The sequence below is a fragment of the Vulpes lagopus genome, chromosome X (genome assembly GCF_018345385.1).
Source record: "Vulpes lagopus strain Blue_001 chromosome X, ASM1834538v1, whole genome shotgun sequence".
NCBI classification, from domain to species: domain Eukaryota; kingdom Metazoa; phylum Chordata; class Mammalia; order Carnivora; family Canidae; genus Vulpes; species Vulpes lagopus.
The window spans coordinates 14,804,143-14,830,295 of record NC_054848.1 but is presented as its reverse complement, the minus strand read 5'-3'; the positions used below and the strand labels follow the sequence as shown (position 1 = coordinate 14,830,295).

At 39.0% G+C, this 26,153-nt stretch overlaps 1 protein-coding gene across 1 annotated transcript in view; it reads right to left on the bottom strand.

Annotated features, from left to right (window-relative positions):
• Positions 1–26,153, bottom strand: part of PPEF1 (protein phosphatase with EF-hand domain 1) — a 122,779-nt gene that overhangs the window by 68,591 nt on the left and 28,035 nt on the right. The window contains exons 4-5 of the mRNA XM_041740360.1: positions 7,118–7,245; positions 6,479–6,539 (exon numbers count right to left, since the gene is read on the bottom strand). Of these exons, the coding sequence (XP_041596294.1) occupies positions 6,479–6,539; positions 7,118–7,245 (189 nt within the window). The remainder of the gene's footprint in view (positions 1–6,478; positions 6,540–7,117; positions 7,246–26,153) is intronic.

The window sequence follows — 26,153 nt, the reverse complement described above, 5'->3', positions numbered from 1 at the left end:
CACTCTCCCTTTCTCATCAGCTCACACATCAATTCCAATTGTGCAATCTTGTTTTTTAAGAAGAAAATTAAAATATTGTTCTTCTTCTTTAAAACAAACCAAAAAAGCTTAGTCTGGCCCTTCTTTCCATATGTTTGTTGACCTTCATTTCTTATAAGTTCCATGATAAATACATGAAAAAGCATCGTTTCCCTAAGCCAATTCCTAGTCAAAACTACTCAATATGAAATATCAGTAAACATCAAATCATAATCCTTTTGCTGACTTTTAGCCACATTAAAAGAAATAACATAGATTCTCTTCCTAATATGGGTAGCTAATGTGAGTCATGTATGAAAACAATCAAAAGCTGTAGCAATTCAAACGCAAGTAGTGTGGGCTGTAACTATTATAACTATAAGAATAATTTAATGAGTGCCAACAATATATAAAGATTTGTGCAACATGTAATTTGAATGAATCTTTACCTATTTGATTTACAATTCTCTCAATACCAATCTAAACTAATTAAGTATAATGAAATCTTGAATTATAACCAAATGATACCACCTTTACTAGTTGTTCTAAAGAAAATATCTCAAAACTACCCCCCATATATAATCTTTTCTTTTGCCCAGTACAAACTCAAAATCTGGACAGGGAAAATGTTAAAGCCCATAATTAAAAAAAAACAAAACACGTGCACACATATACACAATTTCTGCCTCTACCACCCACATGTCACTTTGAAAACAAGCTCCAAATATGGCTAGGAAAAGAAAAGCACCAATTGAACTGCATTTTATAGTTATTTCATTTCTCAGTTATGAATCTGGATTAAAATTATGAGTGTCCAGGGACGCCTGAGTGGCTCAGCGGTTGAGCACCTGCCTTTGACTCAGAGCATGATCCCGCATTCGGGTCCCGCGTTGGGCTCCTTGCATGGAGCCTGCCTCTCCCTCTGCCTGTGCCTCTGCCTCTTTCTCTGTGTCTCTCATGGATAAATAAATAAATAAAATCTTTTTTAAAAAATTTAGTGTCCATATAATAAACTCAATAAATGGCAAAATGACATTTCATAAAATTTAACACCTGTTTTCTTTAAAAAAAAAAAAAACTCAGAAAACTAGAAACGAAAGCCTACCTCCTTAACAGAATTATAAAAATTTAAATCAACAAGAATGGTTTTTCCATTAAAGCATTAACAAAACAGGATGCCTACTTTTACTGCTTCATTTTAACATTGTTCTGCTATTTCCAGCCAACGCAACAAAACACAAACCCAAAATAAGAGCAGTGGCTATTGCATAGAAAGATATAAAAATAAAGTTGCCTGTGGCCAGTGTGATTAAATATCCATCCTCAAGAAAATCAACTGAGAAACTCCCAGAACTGATAGGAGAATTCAGTACTGCAGAGGTTAAGCACACTTGTTCAAAACACAGCTTTACCACTGCTGAGATGAATAACCTTAGGAGGTCACCTTCTAAGCCTCAATATTCTCATCCAACAAAAGGAGATGATAATAATACTAATCTCAGTGGTCTGTCATGAAGACCAAATGAAATATTTAAAGCACTTAAAAGACATGGCACATGGTAAACATTTAATAAATATTGGCAATAAGAATAAAAAATTCATTAATGCTATCTTTCAATAGTAGCACAATACAAATAGGTATAAAACAAAAGTTTGTTAAATACTACCAATAATCACTGGAAGATATAATGGGGAAAATAAACTATTGACCATAGCCACAAAAAATAGACAATATCTGGGTCTGATAGGACAATTTGGCTGATCTGGGAAGCAGAAAGAAGAGTCAAAACAACACTGGCACACACTCCATCCCACTCCCCATTTCCATCAGTCTCTGTGTAAACCTATTGCTATGTACAGCAGCTTTGGTTTTCCACCTGTGGGATGGATGTATGGTTTCCCCATCAAGTCTTATGAACTGGTTTGAGAAACTAAGTAGTAGGACATGGAAATGAATGGCTTCCAGGTCACCTCCCACCTATGGAACACCCAGAATATCTCAACTAACCCTGTGCCTCAGATCATTAATCTGGTGCTGATATCTGGAAATGTTAAGTGATCTTCTGGCCCCTAAAAATAACCTGTTTAGGAGTCATAGCACTTCAGCCAAACAGGCCGAGTTGGAGGTTATGTAGAACCTTCCCACCAAAGAGGGCCATCAGAAAGCAATCTATAGTAATGTACAGCATGGTGACCCTAGTTAAGACTACTCTTGTTATATGCTTAAAAGTTGCTAAGAGAATAAATTTTTAAAGTTCTCACCATGCGCAAAAGAATTGTAACTGTGAGGTGATGAATGTGTTAACTAACATTATTGTGATCATCATTTCATAATATATACATATATGAAATCACTGCATTGTATACCTTAAACTTCTACAATGTTAGATTCAACTATATTTCAATAAAGCTGGAAAACATTTTAGACAAAATCAACCTATAGAAGTAATCTATAAGTTAATTTTTCTGTTACACACAATAGTCAATCAGTAAGATTCTAGAACTCTATAATTATATATAGAGATATATATAAGAGAATGCACAGCCTATAAATATGCCCTAGTACACATTTTTAAATGAATACATGATGAATGAGGCATGACAAACCATGGCAAAAAGATACATTATCAAATAAGCATTGTGGGAAAAGTTGGTTAGCTGCTTGGACATTTTCTTTTTGGCTGTGTTCTTTAATTGTTTTCAGCCACTAGGCATCAAAGTTTCCTTTTTTGGTTTAATATAAAAAATCCCAACCCAAACTTATGAAGTGTTAAATTTTTTAAAAGTCAAATCATAAAAAAAGTCTAGAAATACAGGCACAGCGATCCACATTTTAAATATTTCAAAGCCTTCTAAGTTTACAAGCAGGGATTCACAAAGAAAAAGATATTTAGACTTGAAAGATATTTTAAATAATTAATGGTTAAAAACTTCCTATACCTGATGGAAAATATCAACCTAGATATCACAGAAGCTTAGCAAACCCCACACAGAATAAAATATAAATGAAGCATCATCAAGGCATATTATAGTTAAAGTCCTACTTTCTAATGTTACTTAGGTTAGTTTGTTTCTTTCCTAACTCCATCAGGTGATCTTATTATTTGTAATACAGTTAAATTCATTTGTCACTGTGTGTACTCTATTTTGGAAACACAGACACACACATTCTTTCCTGTTTGTAATTATTTTTTTATGGATATGAAACATTATCACAGTTCTAAGAGTCAAAACTACAAAAAGGTACATTCAGAGGATGTTACTCCCCCCTTAGCCCTCTACCCAACTCCGTTCTCCCATTCTTTCTCCCTTGTTCCCACCCATCCACTCATCCCCTATAGGTAAACAAGATCATTTGTTTCTGGTTTATTCTATTGGTTTTTTCTGTATTTATTTTTGCACAAACACACACACACACACACACACACACACACACAGGCATGCACATTCATATCAGGCAAAGATTTCTCAAAGAAGATGCAGAAAGTATTAACCATAAAGGGGAAAAATTGTATTATATTAAAATCAAGAATGGGCAGCCCCGGTGGCGCAGCGGTTTAGCGCCGCCTGCAGCCCAGGGTGTGATCCTGGAGATCCGGGATGGAGTCCCACGTCGGGTTCCCTGCATGAAGCCTGCTTCTCCCTCTGCCTGTGTCTCTGCCTCTCTCTCTCTCTCTCTCTCTCTCTCTCTCTCTCTCTCTCTGTGTCTGTGTGTCTCAATAAATAAATAAAATCTTTTAAAAAAATCAAGAATGTCTGCTATTATCAAAAGGCAGCATTTAACGATTAGGGAGATAAAAGCCAAAGACCAGAAGATATATGCAATATGTTTATCTAACAGAGATTCATATTCTCATATTTAGAATACTTAGAGCACTTTGAAAACTTGGTAAGAAAAAAGCAGCTAACCCAATAAAAGGATGGCAAGAGACCTGAATAGGACTTCACCAAACAGGATGTTGATGTGGCCACTAAAGAGACAAAAATGTAAGCAATTTCACTGCTCACCAGAGAAATACAAACTAAAGCAGAAATGTGATACTACTACATAACTGGCAGAATGGCTAAATGAAAAGGACTGACAATGCCAAGTGCTGAAGAAGATAGAGAATAACTGGCATTCTCATCCACTGAGGGCAGTGGTACAAACTTAGTACAAAAATTTTGTAAGATGGATTATCAGCATCTAATAAAGCTGAACATACACATACCCTGTAACCCAAAACATCCACTCTCGGGTCGTGGTACATCTTTATAATACTGGCCCTCAGTGAGTCATGCCCCCTTGTACCCACATCCCTTTACAATATAACGTTTCTTCTCCTCCCTGCAAGAGATAGAGCTCTCCTAGCCCCTATGAATCTGTGGCTGCCCTTGTGACTTGCTTTGACCAGTAGAATATGGAGAACTGACTTTGTGTGAGTTCCAGAGCATAGGCCTTGTAGCTTCTGCCTTTGTTCTCTTGGGATCCAGGTACTATGTAAAGAAGCCCAGGATATCCTACTAGACAGAGAGGCTGCATGAGGAAAATTGAGGTATCTCAGTTCAGAGCCAACACCAAAGTCCCAGACAGCTGAGTAAAACCATCTAGATCTCCCTACCCAGCCCAGCTAGGTTGAATGAGCCCAACGGACACCAGATGGAACAACGACAAGCCATCCCCACTATGCCCAGTTCAAATGCCTGATCCACAGAATTATGAGCAACAAAATGGTTGCTGTTTTTAAGCTACTAAATTTGGGGGGGTTGTTATACAGCAATAGGTAACCAGAAATGAGTATATAGCAAAAGAAAATGATATATTTTGTTCACCAAAAAGGACATGTACAAGAATGCACATAGCAGTATCATTCAAATTACCCAAACTGAAAACAACTCAAATGTCCATAAACAGTAGAATGAATACATTTTGGTAAATGCATAAAATGGACCATTATTCCACAATAAGAATGACCGAATTTCAACAACACGGATGACTCTCAAAATATGACATTGAGTAAAAGACAGACTCAACAGTGTGTGCTTTCATTTTAGAGTGAAGTTCAAAAACAAGCAAAACCAATCTAGGATGTAGAAGTCAGGAAAGTCATCACTGGGGGGGGTTAGGAAGTGACTGGCAGGGGGTGGGGCACAGGAGATAGGCTTCAGTGGCTCTGATAACGTTTTCTTTCTTGTTCTGGGTGCGGGTTACAAGGGTGTGCTTACTTCGAGAAAATGTATTGCATCCTATATTTGCAATTTGTATGCCTTAATGTATGCTATACTTCAAGAAAAGTTTACATAAGAAGATTAAGTCACTGTCTCCTTCTTTGATAAAATTTTTTAATATTTTTAAATCACCTGCAGAATTTTTTGACATGTAGATTTTAAAAAATACAGAGCCTGAGTAAATATCTCTGGGCTGGAACCCCGCCATCTGTGACTATGAATCTCCGTAAGTAGTTCTGATGCACAGCCCAGATCGAAATATTAGGTCATTAGCAAAAAGAGTGCTGCTTCATTTCATCATCATTATATTTCCTCTCAGAGATATTTTGCCAAAGAACATGAAGCGCAAACAACTATCTTCAAATTGCAATTATCTAAAAGAAAGAAAATGGCAAAATACCCACTTCCACCCACTCCCCACTCCTCAGGTTTGGCTATTCTACCGTTTAGAAAGCTTCTACAGATCATTAAATGCTTTAATTAGTTTCATACATATGCGCTCAGCTCAAAGCATGCCATTAAAACACCATTCTTTTGCCACTGTGAAGGGTGCTCGGGAGATGATTTAAAAGAAGCTCTTAGATGACATACACTTTTAATTAGAACAAAAAATGGTTGGCCCAAATTAAAGAAATAAGTTTTTAAGTCTAGCATCTACCTTGACGATAACGACAGTCATCTTGATTTTGCAGGAGAAATGCATGCCTTGGGAATAACTATAATTTAAAAATCATTTTGAACCGTACCTACATTGCCTGTCCCTGAAATGATTTGCTTAGTCATCTGAGAATGACCAAATACATGATAAAAAGACAGACAGACAGCTAGCTCTGCAGAAAACAGAGAACTGTGTTCAAGCCACCATTTCCCCCAGATTTCCTTCATGAGATACTCAAGATATTTTTCATCTCTCAGCATGAAAGTTTTGTGCATAAAAAATAAGATCCTCTTCACTAAGCTACTATCATACATCAACAGATTATGGTTCAGAGAAGGTGCTCAGCAAATCAACCTTGAATGAAATCTAATTTGGCTTTTTGAAAGTGACAAAGTTAGTCAAATTTAGTCGACAACAATCAGAGAAAAAAGCCACCTGAACTGACTTCACCGGTTGTTTGGTGTCACAAAGATGAGACAGGTGGACATCACTTTAATTTCTTACTGTTCTCCCATTCTTCAGAGTTGACATCCCTTGAGGAGGACAATTCAGTATTTAATGACTGCTTTTCAAAAGACTAAACATTTTTCTTACCTGGATCTTTCTTGTGTATTTGTGTGTAGTTTTCCAACATGAAGGAAAAGAAGTTGGAGAGCTGGACAAAATAAAAATACATTAGTCAATGAATGGACCCCCAAACAGCCATGGTGGTGGCGAATGCTCTCCCAGCTGCCCGAGGTGCTAACGGGTCCCCCTCCCCTCTACAGCTAAAAAGTACTTATTTTCTACTAATAAGCATGAAAGCTGGATGTATACATCATTTTTGGAAGCTTGAAAAAGGCCTTCCTTGCCCATCTACATTTTCTTCTATAATTCTTACAGGTTTGGTCTCAGGAAAGTCTTTCATGTTTTAACTCCTTAAAATATTTTTTCCTTCATAAAGTAACAAATTTACTTCCTACTGGGGCACATGCCCAAGAACAGAAGAAGACCATTTTGTGTTAGTTAACTAGACATCTGGCAGCCCTCTTCAAAATGTGAATGTCAGGATTGAAAAATACCATCCTCTTCCCAAATCATACTCTCCGCAGCTAGTTCTGAGACGATATCACCCTCTGTTAAAGCTTTCACCAAGGTTCCTCAGCTTAAAATGGACCCAAACTTTCCTTTTCTCAATCATGAGGGGTAAAGAGAAGCATTTTACCCAAAAGGAGATGAACTGGCAAAACAGACCTGCAATTGGCCTTGTTCATCAGCATATTCGATAGACTGGAAGATGGTGAGGGCATAGCGTTGTCTGGCCTTCAACCGAGCACTGTAACCTCGGTACCAGTTCTGGATGACCAATGCGGCTTTTAGCGCTGCAGACACGTAGGATATGAAAATCAGAGGATACCAGTTACTATGCAGCTCTAGGACAGGGACGTAGGTGCTTCAGAAAAAAATCAGTACACCTGGATTTCTAGGTTCTAAGAACACACACTGCAATGAGATTTACCTTTATGTTTTTGTAAAATGTCAAGTCTCAAATACCCAGAGAATAATGATGGCATAGCCATTAGGAGTAGAGTTTCTGGGGAGCGCCTGGGTGGCTCATTCATTTGAGTGTCTGATTCTTGATTTGGGCTCAGGTCATGATCTCCAGGTCGTGGGATCAAGCCCCAAGTCATGTTCTGTACTCAGGGGGGTGTTTGCTTGGGATTCTCTCTCTCCATCTGTCCCTTCCTCTGCCCACCCACTTGTGCACACTATCTCTATCAAAAAAAAAAAAATAGTAGAGTTTTGGGACAAGAAGTTGTGAATTTGAATCCCAGATCTGCTAATTACTATCTATGAGACTCTGGTAAGTTATTAGAACTCTCAGGACACCTGGGTGGCTCAGTGGTTGGGCGTCTGCCTTTAGCTCAGAGTGTGATCCCCGGGGTCCTGGGATCGAGTCCCACATCAGGCTCCCTGCAGGGAGCCTGTTTCTCCCTCTGCCTATGTCTCTGCCTATTTTTCTGAGTCTCTCATGAGTAAATAAAATCTTAAAAAAAAAAGTTATTAAAACTCTCAAAGCTTCAGTTTCCTTACCTGTAAAATGGGGAAAATAACAGCACCTACTTCTGGCACTACTCAGGAATATTCATATTCTATGTATGCCCTGGGAAGCAGCCATTCCATTCTTCACTATATACCCCCAAAGCAATCCTATATACCCCTGTTTTGTTGCTTGTGGCAGTAGGGAATTTGACACCAACGCAGCCTGGCTGTCCATCGCTGGGAAGGAGAATGTGTAACTGTGGTGTGTGCACACCACTGGCTATTATGCCACAACTGGGAGCAATAGATTAAATAAACCCACAGCAACATGGGTGGGTCTTAAAAATATAGTGTTTTAGTTAGAACAGTTATTAAAAAGTCAGAGACAATGAAATATAACATATCATTTTATATAAACTTAAAACACACATACACAAAACCAAAACATACATTCATAAGAATATATACAAAGGAAAAGACACTAAACAACCAGATCGGTTATTTATGGGGTGTATGTGTGAATGTGTATAGGGTACAACAAGCAAATTAATTAGCTAACATAAGAAAGAGTCTCGCACAGACCAGTGATGACAAGGACAATGAATTACAAAGTAGGATTCACTCCAGCTTCTGTACCTGAGATTCAAGTGATACAAAACTGATGGATAAGCAAACACACCTCCCTCCTTCATAGCGTTACGATAAGGATTTAATGAGCTACTACAGGTGAAGAGTTTAGCCCCATGCCTGGTTAATAGATGGCTAAAGAAACGGCTACTATAGTGATAAGCATCGTCTCATTTGTGGATTATTCAGTACACTGACTCTCTTCTGGGGCTCTGAGCCTTTGAATCATCCTGTTGCTTCATGGCTTTGAAGAAAGCGATCAGGTGAGAGATAATGAGATTTAAAATATAGTCTCTTATGCCTTCCTCAAGTTTTAGAGCGAAGAGCAATCAACACCAGCTGGCTTCTTTTATTCATGCTATAATTTTTCCCAGTTAGCACATAAAAATTAAGAGTTGACTATAACAAGAACAATTTGAATTCTAAAAGCAGGATTCTAGCCTCCAGTCTCAGTATCCTTGGCTTAATACTGCTGTGGTACACTAGATATACTAGTCATCTGAGGGTATTTATTTATGTTTCTCCAAGACTCTCTAGTTCGAGACACCCCTTTCATTATTCAGCTTCCAGAAGACCCCAGGAAATAGACATAAGGTCAAGTATCATGATCATTATAGGGGGACAGCCACAGGGAGAAGAAATAGTGATTTGTTCAATATGGCAAAGATTGGGAGGCTGGAAATCTCAGCTGTTCTCACCATATCATTATGGAGGGCTCACCTATCAGGTCCCTTCTATGGGACAGTCCGGGTCAGGATAAACCAACTCTCACCTCAGGGGCTCTCTCTGTTCCTCAAGCACAAAGGAACTGTCCCAGGGCTATTTACCTAGCACTTACTGAGGGCAGGGCCATGGATTCATTTCCTGTAGTCCTCACCGCACCCTGAGGCTGAGACAGACTACTTAAGGTCACTCAGCCAGCAGGTGGAAATGCACAGCATGGAACTGAAGCCAGGTCGCACTGACCTGTAGCCCACGCTCTTAACCTCCCTAGAGCTACTGACCTTTTGCTGGGTCTCGGTTTCTGCATCTGCACAGTGATGTAGTAGGATAAATGATCACTAAAGTTTCTTCAGCTTGGGGTTAGCACCACAGATCATAAATAATCATGCTTACTATTTCTATGACTAATAGTGGGACAAAACAGCTACCATTTGTTAAGGGGCTGCTATAAGATATTTAGCCCTCCCCCCCACATACACACAAGTGTCATCTCCATGTTACACATAAGGAAACTTCAGGTTCAGAGAGGCAAATATCTTGCTTCAAGTCACTTACCTAGTAGTATGGACTCAAGTCTTCTGAGTCCAGACTCTCAGCTCTCTCCACTATAGCCAGTTACTTCTTTCCCTAATCTATTTGTATCTTTCCTTCCTTTGAATAATAATAGCCACCATTTATGGAATGCCTACTATATGCCCGACACTAAGCTACACACATTACTTATACTATCACTTCTAGTCCTCCCCCATGAGGTGAAATAGGTGATCCAAGCCCCGTGTTCTATCTCTGCCTTGCTTCAGGCCAGTCCCTTGCCAAGGTCTCGGCACACTCCCCTGGGGAGGAGTTGCTGTTTTATTTGATAAGCACACAATACTTTCATAGACTATATTTTACTAGTAGGTATGGAAGGCTGACAGCCATGCTCAGTTCCCTGGCTCTTGCATTGCCTCTTCTCCTGCAAAGGCAGTAAGCTGAGCCATCCCCTACCCCCTTCTCTGCTCAGAAATCACCAGGCCTGTTTATGCTTGCTATCCTGTCCCAGAGCCTCTACACATGGGCACGAATGCCACCTACTAAGCTATCACATGTCAGCTGTCACCCCACACTTCTCTAGTGGGCTCGTGGATGCTGAGGCTGGGGCTCTGCAGGCCACATTTCTGATCAGCGGAGTGCTATGGGTTTGGCTCTGCCAACAGGGGCAGTAGAGGGAGATGGTGAGGCTGGAGGAGGATGAGAGACGTACTCCTCCTGTTCCTCTGAGAGTCTCCAGGCAATAGTTCCCCCCCACACACACACCCCTGCCCCAGGGTCTCCCTGTAGCAGCAGCTAGATCCAGTCTGCAGTACACTGTGCTTACACAACCAGCCTTGGGGCTGCCCCTCAGAGACCCCAGCACCAGCTGGGCAGCCCCCACTCTCAAAGGCTTGAGTTTGACTTCTGCGGGAACCCTCCTCCGACTTTCTAAATGTTAATAATTCCAGTCTCTCCCCTTTGTTCTCTCAGCCTTAGAGATGGTAACTGGCCTACCTCCACGTGTCTTAGAGCTCCTTCAGAGACCTGTTACTGAGGAATGGCTTGATACCCAACTGACAGCTCTTTCCCTTCACTTCTCTCATCACATCCCTCTATGGTTTCCACCTCAGGAAGAGACCTTGCCTGATGAGCCAGTCTCAGCAGGCTCAGGTTAGGCCTCAAGCAGCCAACTGCCTGGACCCTCTGGCTCTGGCCCTTATCAGAATCCCACACAGGGATTTGGAGTACTTAGGCAGCAGCTGGCAAAATGGACTCTGATCTGCATCCTGCTATTGCTCCTTTGCTCTATGGTTGCCCCAACACCCTCTCCCAGCACAGGAAGGAGACTGGAAGGGCAGAGTGGAGTGTACCAACAGCAGACCTCTATGACCTCACCTGATTACTAAGAACTGGCCCCCACCTCCCTACCCCCACCACACACAGCAGAGCCACTCTAGCCAGCTGAGGACTCTCCTCTGGAGCAGAAACCTCCAAAATGGCAAAGGGTACAGCCCAGATAGGATAGACCCTCCCCCGAGGGGTTGCTGTATTCATAACCCCCAACCCTGCCTATAGAGTTGAAGATCTGTGTCGTTCAGTTCTGAACTTGTTGGACAGCTTAGATCCACTTCTGGTCCTGCTGCTTCATCACATAACAGGGCTTGTCTTCCCTGTCACATTAATTCCATGCAGAAAAAAAAAAAAACAAAAATAAAAGATATTGCCATATGTGTCCCAAGGGCCTTCTATTTTTGTTTCTAGAAGGAAGCAACAGCATAGGTTTAATGAGTTACCTGGCCAATTTCCTGTACCCAGCACAGGTGGATTCTCTATAGCCAAGCTGAGGGTTTTTTTGGTTCTTGTTTTTTAATGGCTTCTTTTCTATGGTGGCAGTCATTATCATGGTATTTTACAGGAAATTAACTATCCATGTAGGAGGCCAATGAATAAGGCAAATCATAAATTCAGAGCATTTGTTTTGTGCCAGGCACTGTGCTTGGTGCTTTCTGTGGATCATTTAATTATATTTGATTTAATCCTCCCAACCATCCCATGAAGTGTCATTACCCTTATTTAACAGATAAGGAGACTGAGGCTCAGAAATAACTTGTTTGGAGTCACATCACTTGTCAGTGGGAGAATACAGAGTCAAATCTGGATTTCTGGAATTCCAGAAACTGGGCTTATACCATTATGCTGTACAACCCAGTGTGGCATTTGGAATCGGCCATAAAAAATGAGACAGTAAAAAAAAAAAAAAAAAAATGAGACAGTATATACAACAGTAATGTCCTCCTTCCCATAGCGTCTGTACCTCACATTCCCTATGCTCTTTACCTGTTCTGTTGTTCTGCATAGCACGTTTTACCAGCTGACATCCCATACACTCCTATGTTTATATGTTTATTGTCTATCTTCCCCTATTAGCTAAGCTACATGAGAATAGGGACTTTAATTTTGTTCACTGCCATATCCCCAGTACCTGAGGTAAGGCCTGGCAATGGATACTTATTGAACAAATGAATGCATATCTTCTAGGGCTGTTATAATAATAATGTATTAGTAATGTGTTGATACAGGTATTCATAATATATTAATTGATTGATTCATATAAAATGCTTAGCATGTTGCCTGGCACATAGGAAGCACTCAATAAATAGTAGATGCTTTTTAAAAAAAAAAAACTAAGGTGGGAATAACATAATAATTGTCTTCCTCCTGGCTAACAACTTCTAGTGTTCCCCCCACTCCCAACTTCCTAACTATACATAACAGTGTATTAAAAATTTCACAAACTACTGTGAACAAACACACACCATCTCAGAACCCAAGAGTGAGGAGCCAGAAGTACGGGGCCAACCAGGATCTAGAGGGCACACTCCCTTAGAGAATGTATTCTTGGTTCCAACACTACTTTCTCAGCAAGACCTTTCCTGACCACCCTTTTTAAAATGGCCTCTAGGCCCCCACTGCTATCTCATTTCCTCACCACAGCACTTAACACTATCTGATATAGCATACATTTTACTCATTTGTCATTGTCTGGCTTCTTCCACTAGGATGTAATCTCTGGGACTTTAGTCTTTTGGGTTAGCTGCTATATCCCCTGAGTCTGGAACCGTCCCTAGAACATAGTAGATGCTCAATAAGTATTTGTTGAATGAATGAAATTGCTCTTTAGTTAAGACTTTTCATCTTGTGTTTCTCTTCATGCTGACTGGTGGAGTCTTAGGTTTGGTTTGTTTTTTAAATCGGAGTTTATTTGACAGTTCTTTAAACAAGCAGCTTATCTTCAGAACAATAAGGCATTTAAAGACTCTCTGCTTTTGAAATTCTGCTGGCAGAGGCCTCCTGAGGAGGCATCAGGATGAGCAAATATTTCATATAACTTTAAGGGGCCTGACATCCAGTCAGGAAGAAAGAGACGCACAAGTGTGATAGAACTCATTAAAACGAATTCCAATGAACTGGAAAGAGTATGAACCATCTAGTAGCAAAAGGCTTTAAACAAGGGGGAAAACATCTATTTCCTCAGCTCTTCAAAGCATGATGAGAATAGAGTCTGGCTCAGCTCTGGGACCACAGTTTTCCTTGCTATTTTTGTTTACAGCTATTCTATATCTGCCATCTGCTAGAGTGTGTGACTGTCACAATGAGACTTCAAACTTCACTGGAAAAACAGCTCAAGCACATGCCCAGTGGACATGAGATGGTCACAAAGTCTGCTTCTTGGGCAGCAAGCAAAAAAAGAACCCTATGAGGCTTCCTCATCCACAAACTGTGGCATCCCTGCACAGCAAGGGCACCACACAGCATTCTTATCCCTGGAAAACATTTGCTTTAAAAAAAAAAAAAACATTTAATTAATTAATTTATTTGAGAGAGAGAGAGAGAGAGACTGCTCAAGCAGGGGGTGGGGATGGGGGTGGGGGAGGTGCAAGGGAGAGGGAGAGAATCTCAAGCAGAATCCATGTTGAGCATGGAGCCCAATGTGGGGCTTGATCTCACAACCCTGAGATCGTGACCTGCCCCAAACCAAGGGTTGGACGCTTAACCGACTGAGCCACCCAGGTGCCCCTGCAAATCATTTTTCTTAAACAAAAGGGAAATGAGAGTAAAGCATGAGGCTTAGTCTCCAAACACTGACAGGCCTCTTAAAACTATCACTTTCCTTAAATGACAACAGAGATCATAGTTTGATCATTTGTAGAAACTTCTGGTGTTCCAGTCAGAGAGGGGCAAGAACTAGAGGTCATTTCTTTGACTTTCTATTTACTCATGTACTCACCCAGCAAGCAACCCATCCACAGGGGATAACAAAAATCAGTTTTGAATTTGTAATCTTGAGGCTTCCATTTTGGTTCTGACTCAACCAGGTGCCAACTGTGTAACCTTGGGCAGATTGTTTAACCTCTCTGGTCCTCAGGATCTCATGTGAACAATGAAAACTTGGAATAATGTGATCTCTAAGATTCTCTCCAGTTATAAGATATTCTAATTCATCCTTCTATTTTTTTTTTAAGGCCACAGCTACAGCCTATTATTGCACATAGCAAAGGTTTAAGTAACCATTCAAGGACAAAATAGGACATGTACTTGTGAACACGTAAATCAGAAGCTTCTGGACAAAGAAGACAAATTCTAAAGGCTACTCAAGTAAAACAATCAATGTGATTCATCATATCAGCAAGAGAAAAACCAAGAACCATATGATCCTCTCATTAGATGCAGAGAAAGCATTTGACAAAATACAGCATCCATTCCTGATCAAAACTCTTCAGAGTGTAGGGATAGAGGGAACATTCCTCAACATCTTAAAAGCCATCTATGAAAAGCCCACAGCAAATATCATTCTCAATGGGGAAGCACTGGGAGCCTTTCCCCTAAGATCAGGAACAAGACGGGGATGTCCACTCTCACCACTGCTATTCAACAGAGTACTGGAAGTCCTGGCCTCAGCAATCAGACAACAAAAAGACATTAAAGGCATTCAAATTGGCAGAGAAGAAGTCAAACTCTCCCTCTTCGCCGATGACATGATAGTCTACATAGAAAACCCAAAAGCCTCCACCCCAAGATTGCTAGAACTCCTACAGCAATTTGGTAGCGTGGCAGGATACAAAATCAATGCCCAGAAATCAGTGGCATTTCTATACACTAACAATGAGACTGAAGAAAGAGAAATTAAGGAATCAATCCCATTTACAATTGCACCCAAAAGCATAAGATACCCAGGAATAAACCTAACCAAAGAGGTAAAGGATCTATACCCTAAAAACTATAGAACACTTCTGAAAGAAATTGAGGAAGACACAAAGAGATGGAAAAATATTCCATGCTCATGGATTGGCAGAATTAATATTGTGAAAACGTCAATGTTACCCAGGGCAATTTACACGTTTAATGCAATCCCTATCAAAATACCATGGGCTTTTTTCAGAGAGTTGGAACAAATCATCTTAAGATCTGTGTGGAATCAGAAAAGACCCTGAATAGCCAGGGGAATTTTAAAAAAGAAAACCATAGCTGGGGGCATCACAATGCCAGATTTCAGGTTGTACTACAAAGCTGTGGTCATCAGGACAGTGTGGTACTGGCACAAAAACAGACACATAGATCAATGGAACAGAAGAGACAACCCAGAAGTGGACCCTGAAATTTATGGTCAACTAATATTCGATAAAGGAGGAAAGACTATCCATTGGAAGAAAGACAGTCTCTTCAATAAATGGTGCTGGGAAAATTGGACATCCACATGCAGAAGAATGAAACTAGACCACTCTCTTTCACCATACACAAAGATAAACTCAAAATGGATGAAAGATATAAATGTGAGACGAGATTTCATCAAAATCCTAGAGGAGAACACAGGCAACACCCTTTTTGAACTTGGCTACAGTAACTTCTTGCAAGATACATCCATGAAGGCAAAAGAAACAAAAGCAAAAATGAACTATTGGGACTTCATCAAGATAAGAAGCTTTTGCACAGCAAAGGATACAGTCAACAAAACTCAAAGACAACCTACAGAATGGGAGAAGATATTTGCAAATGACGTATCAGATAAAGGGCTAGTTTCCAAGATCTATAAAGAACTTATTAAACTCAACACCAAAGAAACAAACAATCCAATCATGAAATGGGCAAAAGACATGAAGAGAAATCTCACAGAGGAAGACATGGACATGGCCAACATGCACATGAGAAAATGCTCTGCATCACTTGCCATCAGAGAAATACAAATCAAAACCACAATGAGATAGCACCTCCACCTCACACCAGTGAGAATGGGGAAAATTAACAAGGCAGGAAACAACAAATGTTGGAGAGGATGCGGAGAAAAGGGAACCCTCTTACACTGTTGGTGGGAATGTGAACTGGTGCAGCCACTCTGGAAAACTGTGTGGAGGTTCCTCAAAGAGTTAAAAATAGACCTGCCCTATGACCCAGCAATTGCACTGTTGGGGATTTACCCCAAAGATTCAGATGCAATGAAATGCCGGGACACCTGCACCCCGATGTTTCTAGCAGCAATGTCCACAATAGCCAAACTGTGGAAGGAGCCTCGGTGTCCATCGAAAGATGAATGGATAAAGAAGATGTGGTCTATGTATACAATGGAATATTACTCAGCCATTAGAAATGACAAATACCCACCATTTGCTTCAACGTGTATGGAACTGGAGGGTATTATGCTGAGTGAAGTAAGTCAATCCGAGAAGGACAAACATATGTTCTCATTCATTTGGGGAATATAAACAATAGTGAAAGGGAATATAAGGGAAGGGAGAAGAAATGTGTGGGAAATATCAGAAAGGGAGACAGAACATAAAGACTCCTAACTGGGAAACGAACTAGGGGTGGTGGAAGGGGAGGAGGGCGGGGGGTGGGCGTGAATGGGTGACGGGCACTGAGGGGGGCACTTGACAGGATGAGCACTGGGTGTTATTCTGTATGTTGGTAAATTGAACACCAATAAAAAATAAATTTATTAAAAAATAATAAAAAAATAAAGGCTACTCAAAAAAATATATGTATATATTCATATATATTCATATATACATATATTCATATATACATATATATCCATATATATTCATATATATCCATATATACATATATAAATATATGTATATCTATGAATCATCCCTGTAGAAAATTTTCAAGTCAAGTCACTAATATCCTTGACTTTCCCATCAAGGAACTGTAGCAAAGTTTGCTAGCAAGTGTTCTAGGAACATTAAACATTTCACCCATTACTTCTCTTTTGAATTGCCTAAAGTATGATTACTGTGTATGATCTGTTAACTGGCTTGAGTGATAGCCAATAGAAGATGGGGAGAGAAAGTGAAGACAAGAGGGGGCTGGGAGACAGAGACACATGGGAAGGGGTTAAGGTCCAGAGGTTTCAATGAAGATCAAGTGATCAGAAAATGGGATAATGGTCATAAAGACTGCAGAGGCAAAGCTGATCCGGGTGGCCATAGGGACCAGGACACAGGAGCAAGTAGTTCAAGTAGAGTGAGTAAGGGGATGCTGGGGCTTAGGAGGTCAAGGAACTGAGACACCAGTGTATTTGGGGCTGTTCATGGATACAGTGAAGCTGCTCGAGATGATGCCAGGACGTGGTACACAGAGTCTGTGATGGATATAAAAGGTGGGAGAAGGCAAAAACAAGGAAGAACTAATAAATGACACTCCCAAAGGGCAGAACCCTAGGCTACAGCCATCACAACCTCGCCAAAAAGCTCAGGTTGTACAGGACTGGGATATTCTTGCCTTTTGTTTTGAAACATTTTCAAACATATGGGGAAAGGTAAGAATAGTGCAACTGTTAATATTCTGTCACATATGCATTCTCCTACTCTCTCTCTTGTGCTCTCTCTCTCCACCCATAATATCATCATTTCTTCAGTCTCCTTTATTCTAGAACAATTCCTTAGCCTTTTTTTCTCTTTAAAGATACTGAAATTTTTTAAGAGTACAGGCTAGTTATTTAACATATCCCTCAATTTGGATGTGTCTGCTATTTCCTCATGATTAGATTCAGGTTATATATTTTGGCAGGAATAAGTAATGAGACTTTTTCAAGTAGGTTACATCAGGAGGCACATGATGTTCGTTTGTCTCATTATTGGTGATATGAACTTAGATTATTTGGTTTAGGAGGTGCCTGTAGAGGCCACTTTTGGGCAGCAGGCTTGAGTAATAAGAACTCGACCACCTGGCTGAATGAAAACTGGCTCATTAGGAGACCATCCCCCAAATAGCCACAGGCCCTCGCTGACCAATGGGCTACTTACAACCAGGCATGGGTACCAAAAAAGGGAAATTTCATAGGATCCCCAATCTCCTCACCTTCCTCATCATAACTACATCCCCATCCCCTCTTCCTGGCAGACAGTCTCTCCTCTGCTGTCCTGCCTGCTGCCCCCTTGCCATGTATCCAATAAACTTCTATTTCCTTTGTTCTGCCTCAGGTGAATTCTTTCACCACCCTTGCAGCTGACCCCTCTACCCAATCGGGTCACCCCATAGGGTCTACCTAAAATTCTCTACTGTGGACATATTTGCTTCCTCTTTATAATTAATAAACAATTTGCAGGAACAAGGCTTTAGGACTTTGTATACATTCTGTTCTCCAAAACATCCATGGATAATTTTTGCCCAAATCTATTCTTTCAATGGTGGTTGCAAAATAGTGATTTTCTAACTCTTTCTCTTCACATTTATTAGGATTCAGATTTTTAAATGCCCCCCACTTAAAGCCTTCTTTTATTCAACAGGACAATGAAACAGCATAAAGATTACATAAAGCCCATTTTGTGGACGTTTCCATAAGAACTGTAATCTTTGGCTAACACCATAGTTCAGGAAAATATGAGGCTTTATCTATACAATACCAAACTTATAAGCTAAATCAGTGAAATCAGGGAAACAACAGTTTGCAAGTAACTGTGACCTCTCTACTTTATGAATTTCTGCCAATTTTCTAAAAGAATCGTTATCATGAAGATCTCAGTTTTTAAAAACTTATATTTTTAAGTATGTAAGAAATCTAGTTATGTAAAAGTATTACTAGCATTTTAAATTATTAAAATATTTTCTCATAGGAAATATGTTCTATTCAACGATTCAATAATGACCTTTAATTCTCACTCAGAATTTTAAAAAATTAAATGTCTTGACTGCAATTCTGTTTTATGTCTCCCTTGTTATTAATTACTAATCTGAGTTCTATTGCCACATTTATTCACCCAAGGTCAGATATGATCAGCATTAAATTTTGTCTTCTGTAGCTGCTGAAAAGATAATGCCATATAAAGCCATAATCGAATAAGACAAGTGTTCTGATTCTGGGAAATAACTGGCAATTGGGGCTGAGGTAATGCCCTTTCTTACACTCGGTTGAAATATGTCTCTTTGTAACAGGATTTTCTAACAATTAACAGGATCCGACTAAAAGCTGGCTTCTTCGTGAATGGTCTAGTCAAGGCTAGAAGCTGGTAAAGAACATTTATTTATTTATTTATTTATTTTTTTTTTTTTGGTAAAGAACATTTAAATGGGGAGGTAGGACTTCATATCCTTTTAGAAATACTCTCTACCCCCTAAAGGCTCATGATTCTAGAATGGATATCTAAATAATCCATGGTGGAGTCTCATAATACTTAACATTTCTAAAGCATTGGTGAATTAGTCACATAGCAAATAAAGAAAAATAGGAAGATGCATTTAAAAAAAAAAGGAAGATGCATTTAATTGGTGTAAAGAATAAAAAGGATGTTTTGGTTTTGTGTGCCTATTTCATACAGGCAATAAATGTGTTTGTAGTACCAGTCCTATATAAACCTCAAGGCCACCTCATTATCATACCAAAAAGTGAATGATTAACTTGAAGTTATTATTGAGAGGGATCACAATTTCAGATCAAGAAAGTGGTCTCCTTTTACAAAAAGAAAAGTACTCTTGGGGCACTTGGCTGGCTCAGCCAGAAGAGCATGGGACTTTTGATTCCAGGGTCACAAATTCGAACATCACGTTGGTTACAGAGATTACTTAAATCAATAAATAGTTTTAAAAAAAAACAAAAAAGAAAAGTACTCATTTTAAATAATTCTCAGGGCACCTGAGTGGCTCAGTAGGTTGATCATCTGACTCTTGATTTTGGCTCAGGTCATGATCTTAGGGTTGTGAGATCAAGCCCCACATTGGACTCTGCTCAGCCCAGGGTCTCCTTGTTCCTCTGCCTCTGCTCCTAACCCCCGCCCCACGACTCTCTATCTCTAAAGTAAATAAAATCTTTTAAAAATAAAATAAAATATAATGATTCCCTAAGAGTACTCTTATTGTGATGAGCACTGAGTGGTAAATAGAATTGTTGAATCACTATACTGTACACCTGAAACTAATATAACACTGTACTGAAAATAAAAAAAGAAAATAGAAAAAATGAAAAGAAAATGATTTCCAATTGATGCCAAAAAGCAGGGATATATTACATGATATGGGCCAAAAATAAAGATTTGGCACTTTTGATATACTGATGATAATTAAAACCATGAGAGTAAAGTCACCCAAGGAGAGCATTAGAGTGACAAAAGAAAAGAACCAAGAGGAACCCAGAGGAATCCTAATATTTAGAACTTGGGAGAAAGTGGAGCCCTTATAAACAGTTCAGAGACACAAGGAGAATGTGCAGTCACTGAAGCCAAGGGCCATGAGTATTTTAAGAGGGATGTGTGTAGAGTGCCAAGCACTACCAGGAAGCCAAGCAAAATAAGAACTGAAAATGGTCCACTGGATTTCAAGGTCATTCAAGAACTTGTCAAAACCATTTTCCATGGGATTGAATGGAGAAAGTAGGAGACAGCAGTGTAAACGCCCCTTTCAAGAGCAAGCTCTGAGAGGGAGGAGAGTAAGTGGAGGGAAGAAGAGGGCAAGGGAGGGCTTTTCTTCCAAAGAGAAGGGAAAAACAGTTACAAGGGGCCATTTTGGACAGCAGGAAAATTCTGAATATGAGCTCCATGTTAGACAATATTAATCTACCAATGCTAAATGCTTTTCAGAGTGATATAAAATTATAGTTATATAAAAGAATATTCCTGTTTTTAGGACACTCATGCTGAAGTACATGGAGGTTAATATCATATTGTCTACAATTTACTTTCAAATGGAGAGGGAGATAGAGGAGAGAGGGAGAGAGAAAATGATAAAATGTTAACAAAGTGGTGAATCTCAGTGAAGGGAATGTAGGTGTTCGCTGTATTCTTCTCTCTGAAGGTTTGCAATTTTTAAAAATAAGCAGTTGGGGGTAAAGCAAAACAGAATGGCATGAGGAAAAAAATGTATCCAAACCAAAACAAAAGGAAAATCGAGGAAAGGCGCTTGAGCATGTTAGGGCATTAACAGGGTGAGATACCTGAGTGGCTCAGTTGGTTAAGTGGCCAACTCCTGATTTTGGCTAAGGTCATGATCTCAGGGTTGCGAGATTGAGCCCTGTGTCAAGCCCTATGTTGGGCTCCCTGCTGGGTGTGGAGCCTGCTTAAGATTCTCTCTCCCTCTCCCTCTCCCTCTGCCCCTTTCCCCATTCCCCACCCTGCTAGCAGTGCTCTCTCCCTCTCTCTTAAAAAAAAATGTTTATGGAGGGACACCTGGGTGGCTCAGCAGTTGAGCACCTGCCCCTGGCTCAGGGCGTGATCTGTGGTCTCAGGATCGAGTCCCACATGGGGCTCCCTGCCTGGAGCCTGCTTCTCCCTCTGCCTATGTCTCTGCCTTTCTCTCTCTGTGTCTTTCATGAATAAATAAATAAAATCTTTTAAAAAAATGTTAATGGGGTAATAGCTAAGGGAGCAAGCAAAAGTAGTAGAAGGGGGTAATCAATGCCTTTTCTATCCATGTGCACTTGCAGCTATAGAGCATTCTGAGAGACTTTTGAGTGGCAAGAATTTTAAAGAGCATCTTATCTGATGTCCCATTTCACTGAAGAGGAAAATGAGGGAAATCTCAATTCACAGGGATTTCTGCTACACCCCATAATGCCAGTAAAGACTGCTTGATGGCAATTATAAAGGAAAATCCTCCAATAATAACCAGAATGGCAAGAGCCCCTCTAAAGTTTCAGAAAATTTTTCAGAGAACAACACAGATAAAGGAAACAACATCATTCATTGTTTTTCCATGAAGATCCCAAATATAAATATACAGCTTTGTAAATGACTTAACTTTGGGACTGAGGAGGTAGGAGATACAGGGCTGAGGGTAGAAGGAGGGGATTTCTCAGGCAGCTGTGAATGGCTTATTAGATTTTTATTTTTATTTTTTTTAAAGATTTTATTTATTCATGAGAGAGAGAGAGAGAGAGAGAGAGAGAGAGAGAGGCAGGCAGAGACACAGACAGAGGGAGAAGCAGGCTCCATGCAGGAAGCCTGACATGGGACTCGATCCCAAGTCTCCAGGATCACGCCCTGGGCTGAAGGCGGTGCTGAACCGCTGAGCCACCCAAGCTGCCCAATTATTAAATTTTTAAACAACTAAATTAACTAGATGTTATTCCAGGAATTAAAGAAATATTTGATTTACTAGTTAGTATTTTTAAACTTCTAAGTAAAAATAAAGAACAAATATTTTTTAAAAAGAACAATCTCCATTAGAGAAAATTTCCATTTCTCATAGCTTAAAGCATGAGAACTCCAAAGCCAAAAGCTTTTGTAGGCTCCTCAGCACTTAGGGAAAATGAATAAATGCATTTCTAAATGATCTCAAGGGAAGAAATAAAAGAAAATATATCATCGTGTTCTGAAAGTGCTCCATGGGAAAAAAGAGCAATAGATTATTAATTCAAAATGCATCAATATAAAACTTTAAGTATAAAGTGGAGTTTGGGAGAATGAAATCGCAATGTTTAATTTCTATTTTTGGATAAATTCCAATTTTACAAGTCAGGGCAGCATATCAAAGCTGAGGGAGGGAGAAAGACAAACAGACTCCCTGCTGAGTGTGGAGCCCAACAGGGGTACTTGATCTCAGGACCCTGACGTGAAACCAAGAGTTGGCAACACTTAACCAACTGAGCCACCCAGGTGCCCCAAAGTTTCCTCCAAGAGTTTTACAGAGAAAGAGAAATAATGAACATAGTAGGCACTCAATATAAATGATAACTATGATTTTTCTCTTCCCTGTTGCACATTACAAAAGAAGCAAAATAACAATAATAATACAACATTGATGCTACTTCTCTACATGAAACTAGATAGCCCACAAGAAGAGGATAGTCTCAATTTTATATGTAGGCTACTTTTTCTCAAAAATGCCACAATAGGGTCATCTGGGTGGCTTAGTCAGTTAAGCATCCAATTCTTGGTTTTGGCTTAGAAACCTGGGACTGAGCCCTGAGTCCTGCTCCAGGCTCAGTGGGGAGTCTGCTTGAGGATTCTTTCTCTCTTTCTCTCCTTCTGCCCCTCTCCTCGTTCTCTCTTCTCTATCTCTCTCTCTCATAAATAAACAAACAAACAAATAAATAAATAAAATTTTTTAAATGCCATGGTACTCTAGAGTTCTGTAATAGGGCTGAATGGCCAAAGTGGGAGGAAAAGCCTTTCACACTAGTCAGACTGTGAGAAACAGAGAGCAAGCCCTAACCCTGACTCTGCCACTTACTAGCTATGTATTCTTAAGCAAATCACTTTGCCTCTCAAAGCTTTGATTTCCTTTCTAACAAATTGAAAACAATCCTTCACAGGCTGTGAAGAACAATTGTATATGAAAGGGCCTGTACAACTATAAAAAGCACTATGCAATAAAAGGTATTTTATATGAGTAAATTTAATTAAAGTTAGTTTCCAAGAGCAGCAACATCGGGAGGCACCATAAAATGGTGTAATGGTTGGCAGCAAAAAAAAAAAAAAAACACCCAAAAAAACAAAAAACAAAACTGTAGTCAGAACTCCTTGCATTCAAATCCCAATTCTGGCAGTGATAACTAATATGACCTTGACAAGTACTTACTTTGCTGAGCATGAGCTTCTTCAATTATACAAAAAAGGAATAATAACACTTTACTCAGGTTTATTGCAAGGATTAAATAAAAAGTATGCAGGATATTTTTAACACTCTCTAGAATATAGTAATTCAGGAAATAATAACTATTATTTTTCTATCAAGACCTCTCAAAACATTCATAACCCTGACACAATAAGTTCATGTCTTTTTTTTTTAAGTTCATGTCTTAATCACCTGAGTATGAGAATAATCCAAAGTAAGGAAAAAACTACACAAGAAATTCTTCCAAGTATTGTCTCTATTAGTAAAAAATAAATAAATAAATAAATAATTCAATATTAGAAGAATAATTAAGAATATGATGGTCTATCCATAAAGTAAAATGTTTAGTAATGGCTAAAATGCTGTTTTCAAAGAACTTATAACAATTTGAGAAACGTTAATATAATGATGTCTTAATACCAAAAGCAAGGCTATAAGAAATTAATATTTAGGATGATCAGAAATATACACTATACAAAAAAAAAAAGAGTGTTAACAGTTGTTGTCTGTGGGTAGTAGAATGATGAATATTATTCCTAACTGCTTTTCTATATTTTATAATATTTTTAAATGAGAAAAACTTTTTATGGATAAATCTAAGTAAATACCATTGTTTCAGTTTTCAGATTTATTATTATAAAATCATAATAAACATTGACATACTCAAGAAAAGATAATGGAAGCATAAAAAGGACTATAAGGGAATACTCTAACAAGTATACACTACTAAATTAAATAGCTTAGATGAAATAGGCAAATTCCTAGAAGGATACAAACTACTAACAATGAATCAAGAAGAAATAGAAAATCTGAATAGACCTATAATAAAGGTAGTATAAGTAATCAAAACACTACCCACAAAGAAAGGCCCATGCTTAGCTCCACTGATGAATTCTACCAAACATTTAAAGAATTAATAGCAATTCATGGGACAACTGGGTGGCTCAGTGGTTTAGCACCTGCCTTTGGCCCCGGGGCGTGGTCCTGGAGTCCTGGGGATCAAGTCCCACATCCGACTCCCTGTATGGAGCCTGCTTCTCTCTCTGCCTGTGTCTCTGCCTCTCTCTCTCTCTCTCTGTCTCTCTCTGTCTCTCATGAATAAATAAAATCTTAAAAAAAAAGAATAGCAATTCTTCACAAACTCTTCTAAAAGATGGAAGAGAAGACTTTGTAATTCATTCTATGAGGCTAGTATTACCCTGATAGCAAAACCACACAAACACATCAGAAGAAAACTATAGACCATTATCTCTTTTGAATACAAATGCAAAAATCATAAAACTCTACCAAATTGAATCTAGCAACATATAAAAAAAATTATACATCATAACCAAATGGGATTTATCCCAGGAATGCAAAGTTGGTTCCAACATCTGATGTTCAATTAACTTATCACAGAATAAAGGGCAAAAACTACATGATCATTTTGATACATGCAGATAAAGCATTTGACAAAATGCTTGACAAAATTAAACACCACTTTTTTTTTTTTTAAAGATTTTCTTTATTTGAGAGAGAGAACACACAAATAGGAGGAGGGGCAGAGGGAGAGGGAGAAGTAGACTCCCTGATGAGTGGGGAGCCTGACATAGGGCTCAATCCCAGAACCCTGGGATCATGACCCAAGCTGAAGGCAGACATTCAAATGACTAAGCCACCCAGGAGCCCCTAAACACCACTTCTTAATAAAAACAATGGAAAAACTAGAAATAGGAATGAACTTCCTCAACCTGATAAAGAGTATCTTGGAAAAAAACACAGCTAATATTATACATAAAGGTAAAAGAATGAATGTTTTCCCCCTATGATCAGGAACAAGACAAGGATGTGTATTTGTGAATTTCTATTCAACAGTAAGAAAGGTTCTAGCCAGTATAATTATGTAAGAAAATGAAATAAAAGGTATAGAATAGAAAGGAAGAAGTAAAACTATCTTTATTAGCAGATGACATAGTTTGTAAATAGAAAATCCTAAGAAATCAACCAGTCTTGGGATATAAGATCAACATACAAAAATCAATTGTTTTCTATACACTTGCAGTGAACAATCCAAAAATGAAATTAAGAAAATAATCCCATTTTATTACAGCATTAAAAAGAATGAAAATACTTGTGGTAAATTTAACAAAAGAAATGTAAAACTTAAACTGTAAATGCTACAAAAAATTATTGAAAGAAATTAAAGACCTAAATAAATGGGAAGACATTCCATGTTCATGGATCAGATAGTTTGTGAAGCTGACAATACTTCCCAAATTGATCTACAGATTCAGTGCAATCCCCATCAACATTCCAGATGGCTTCTTTTGAGAAACTGACAAATTGATCCTAAAATTCATAT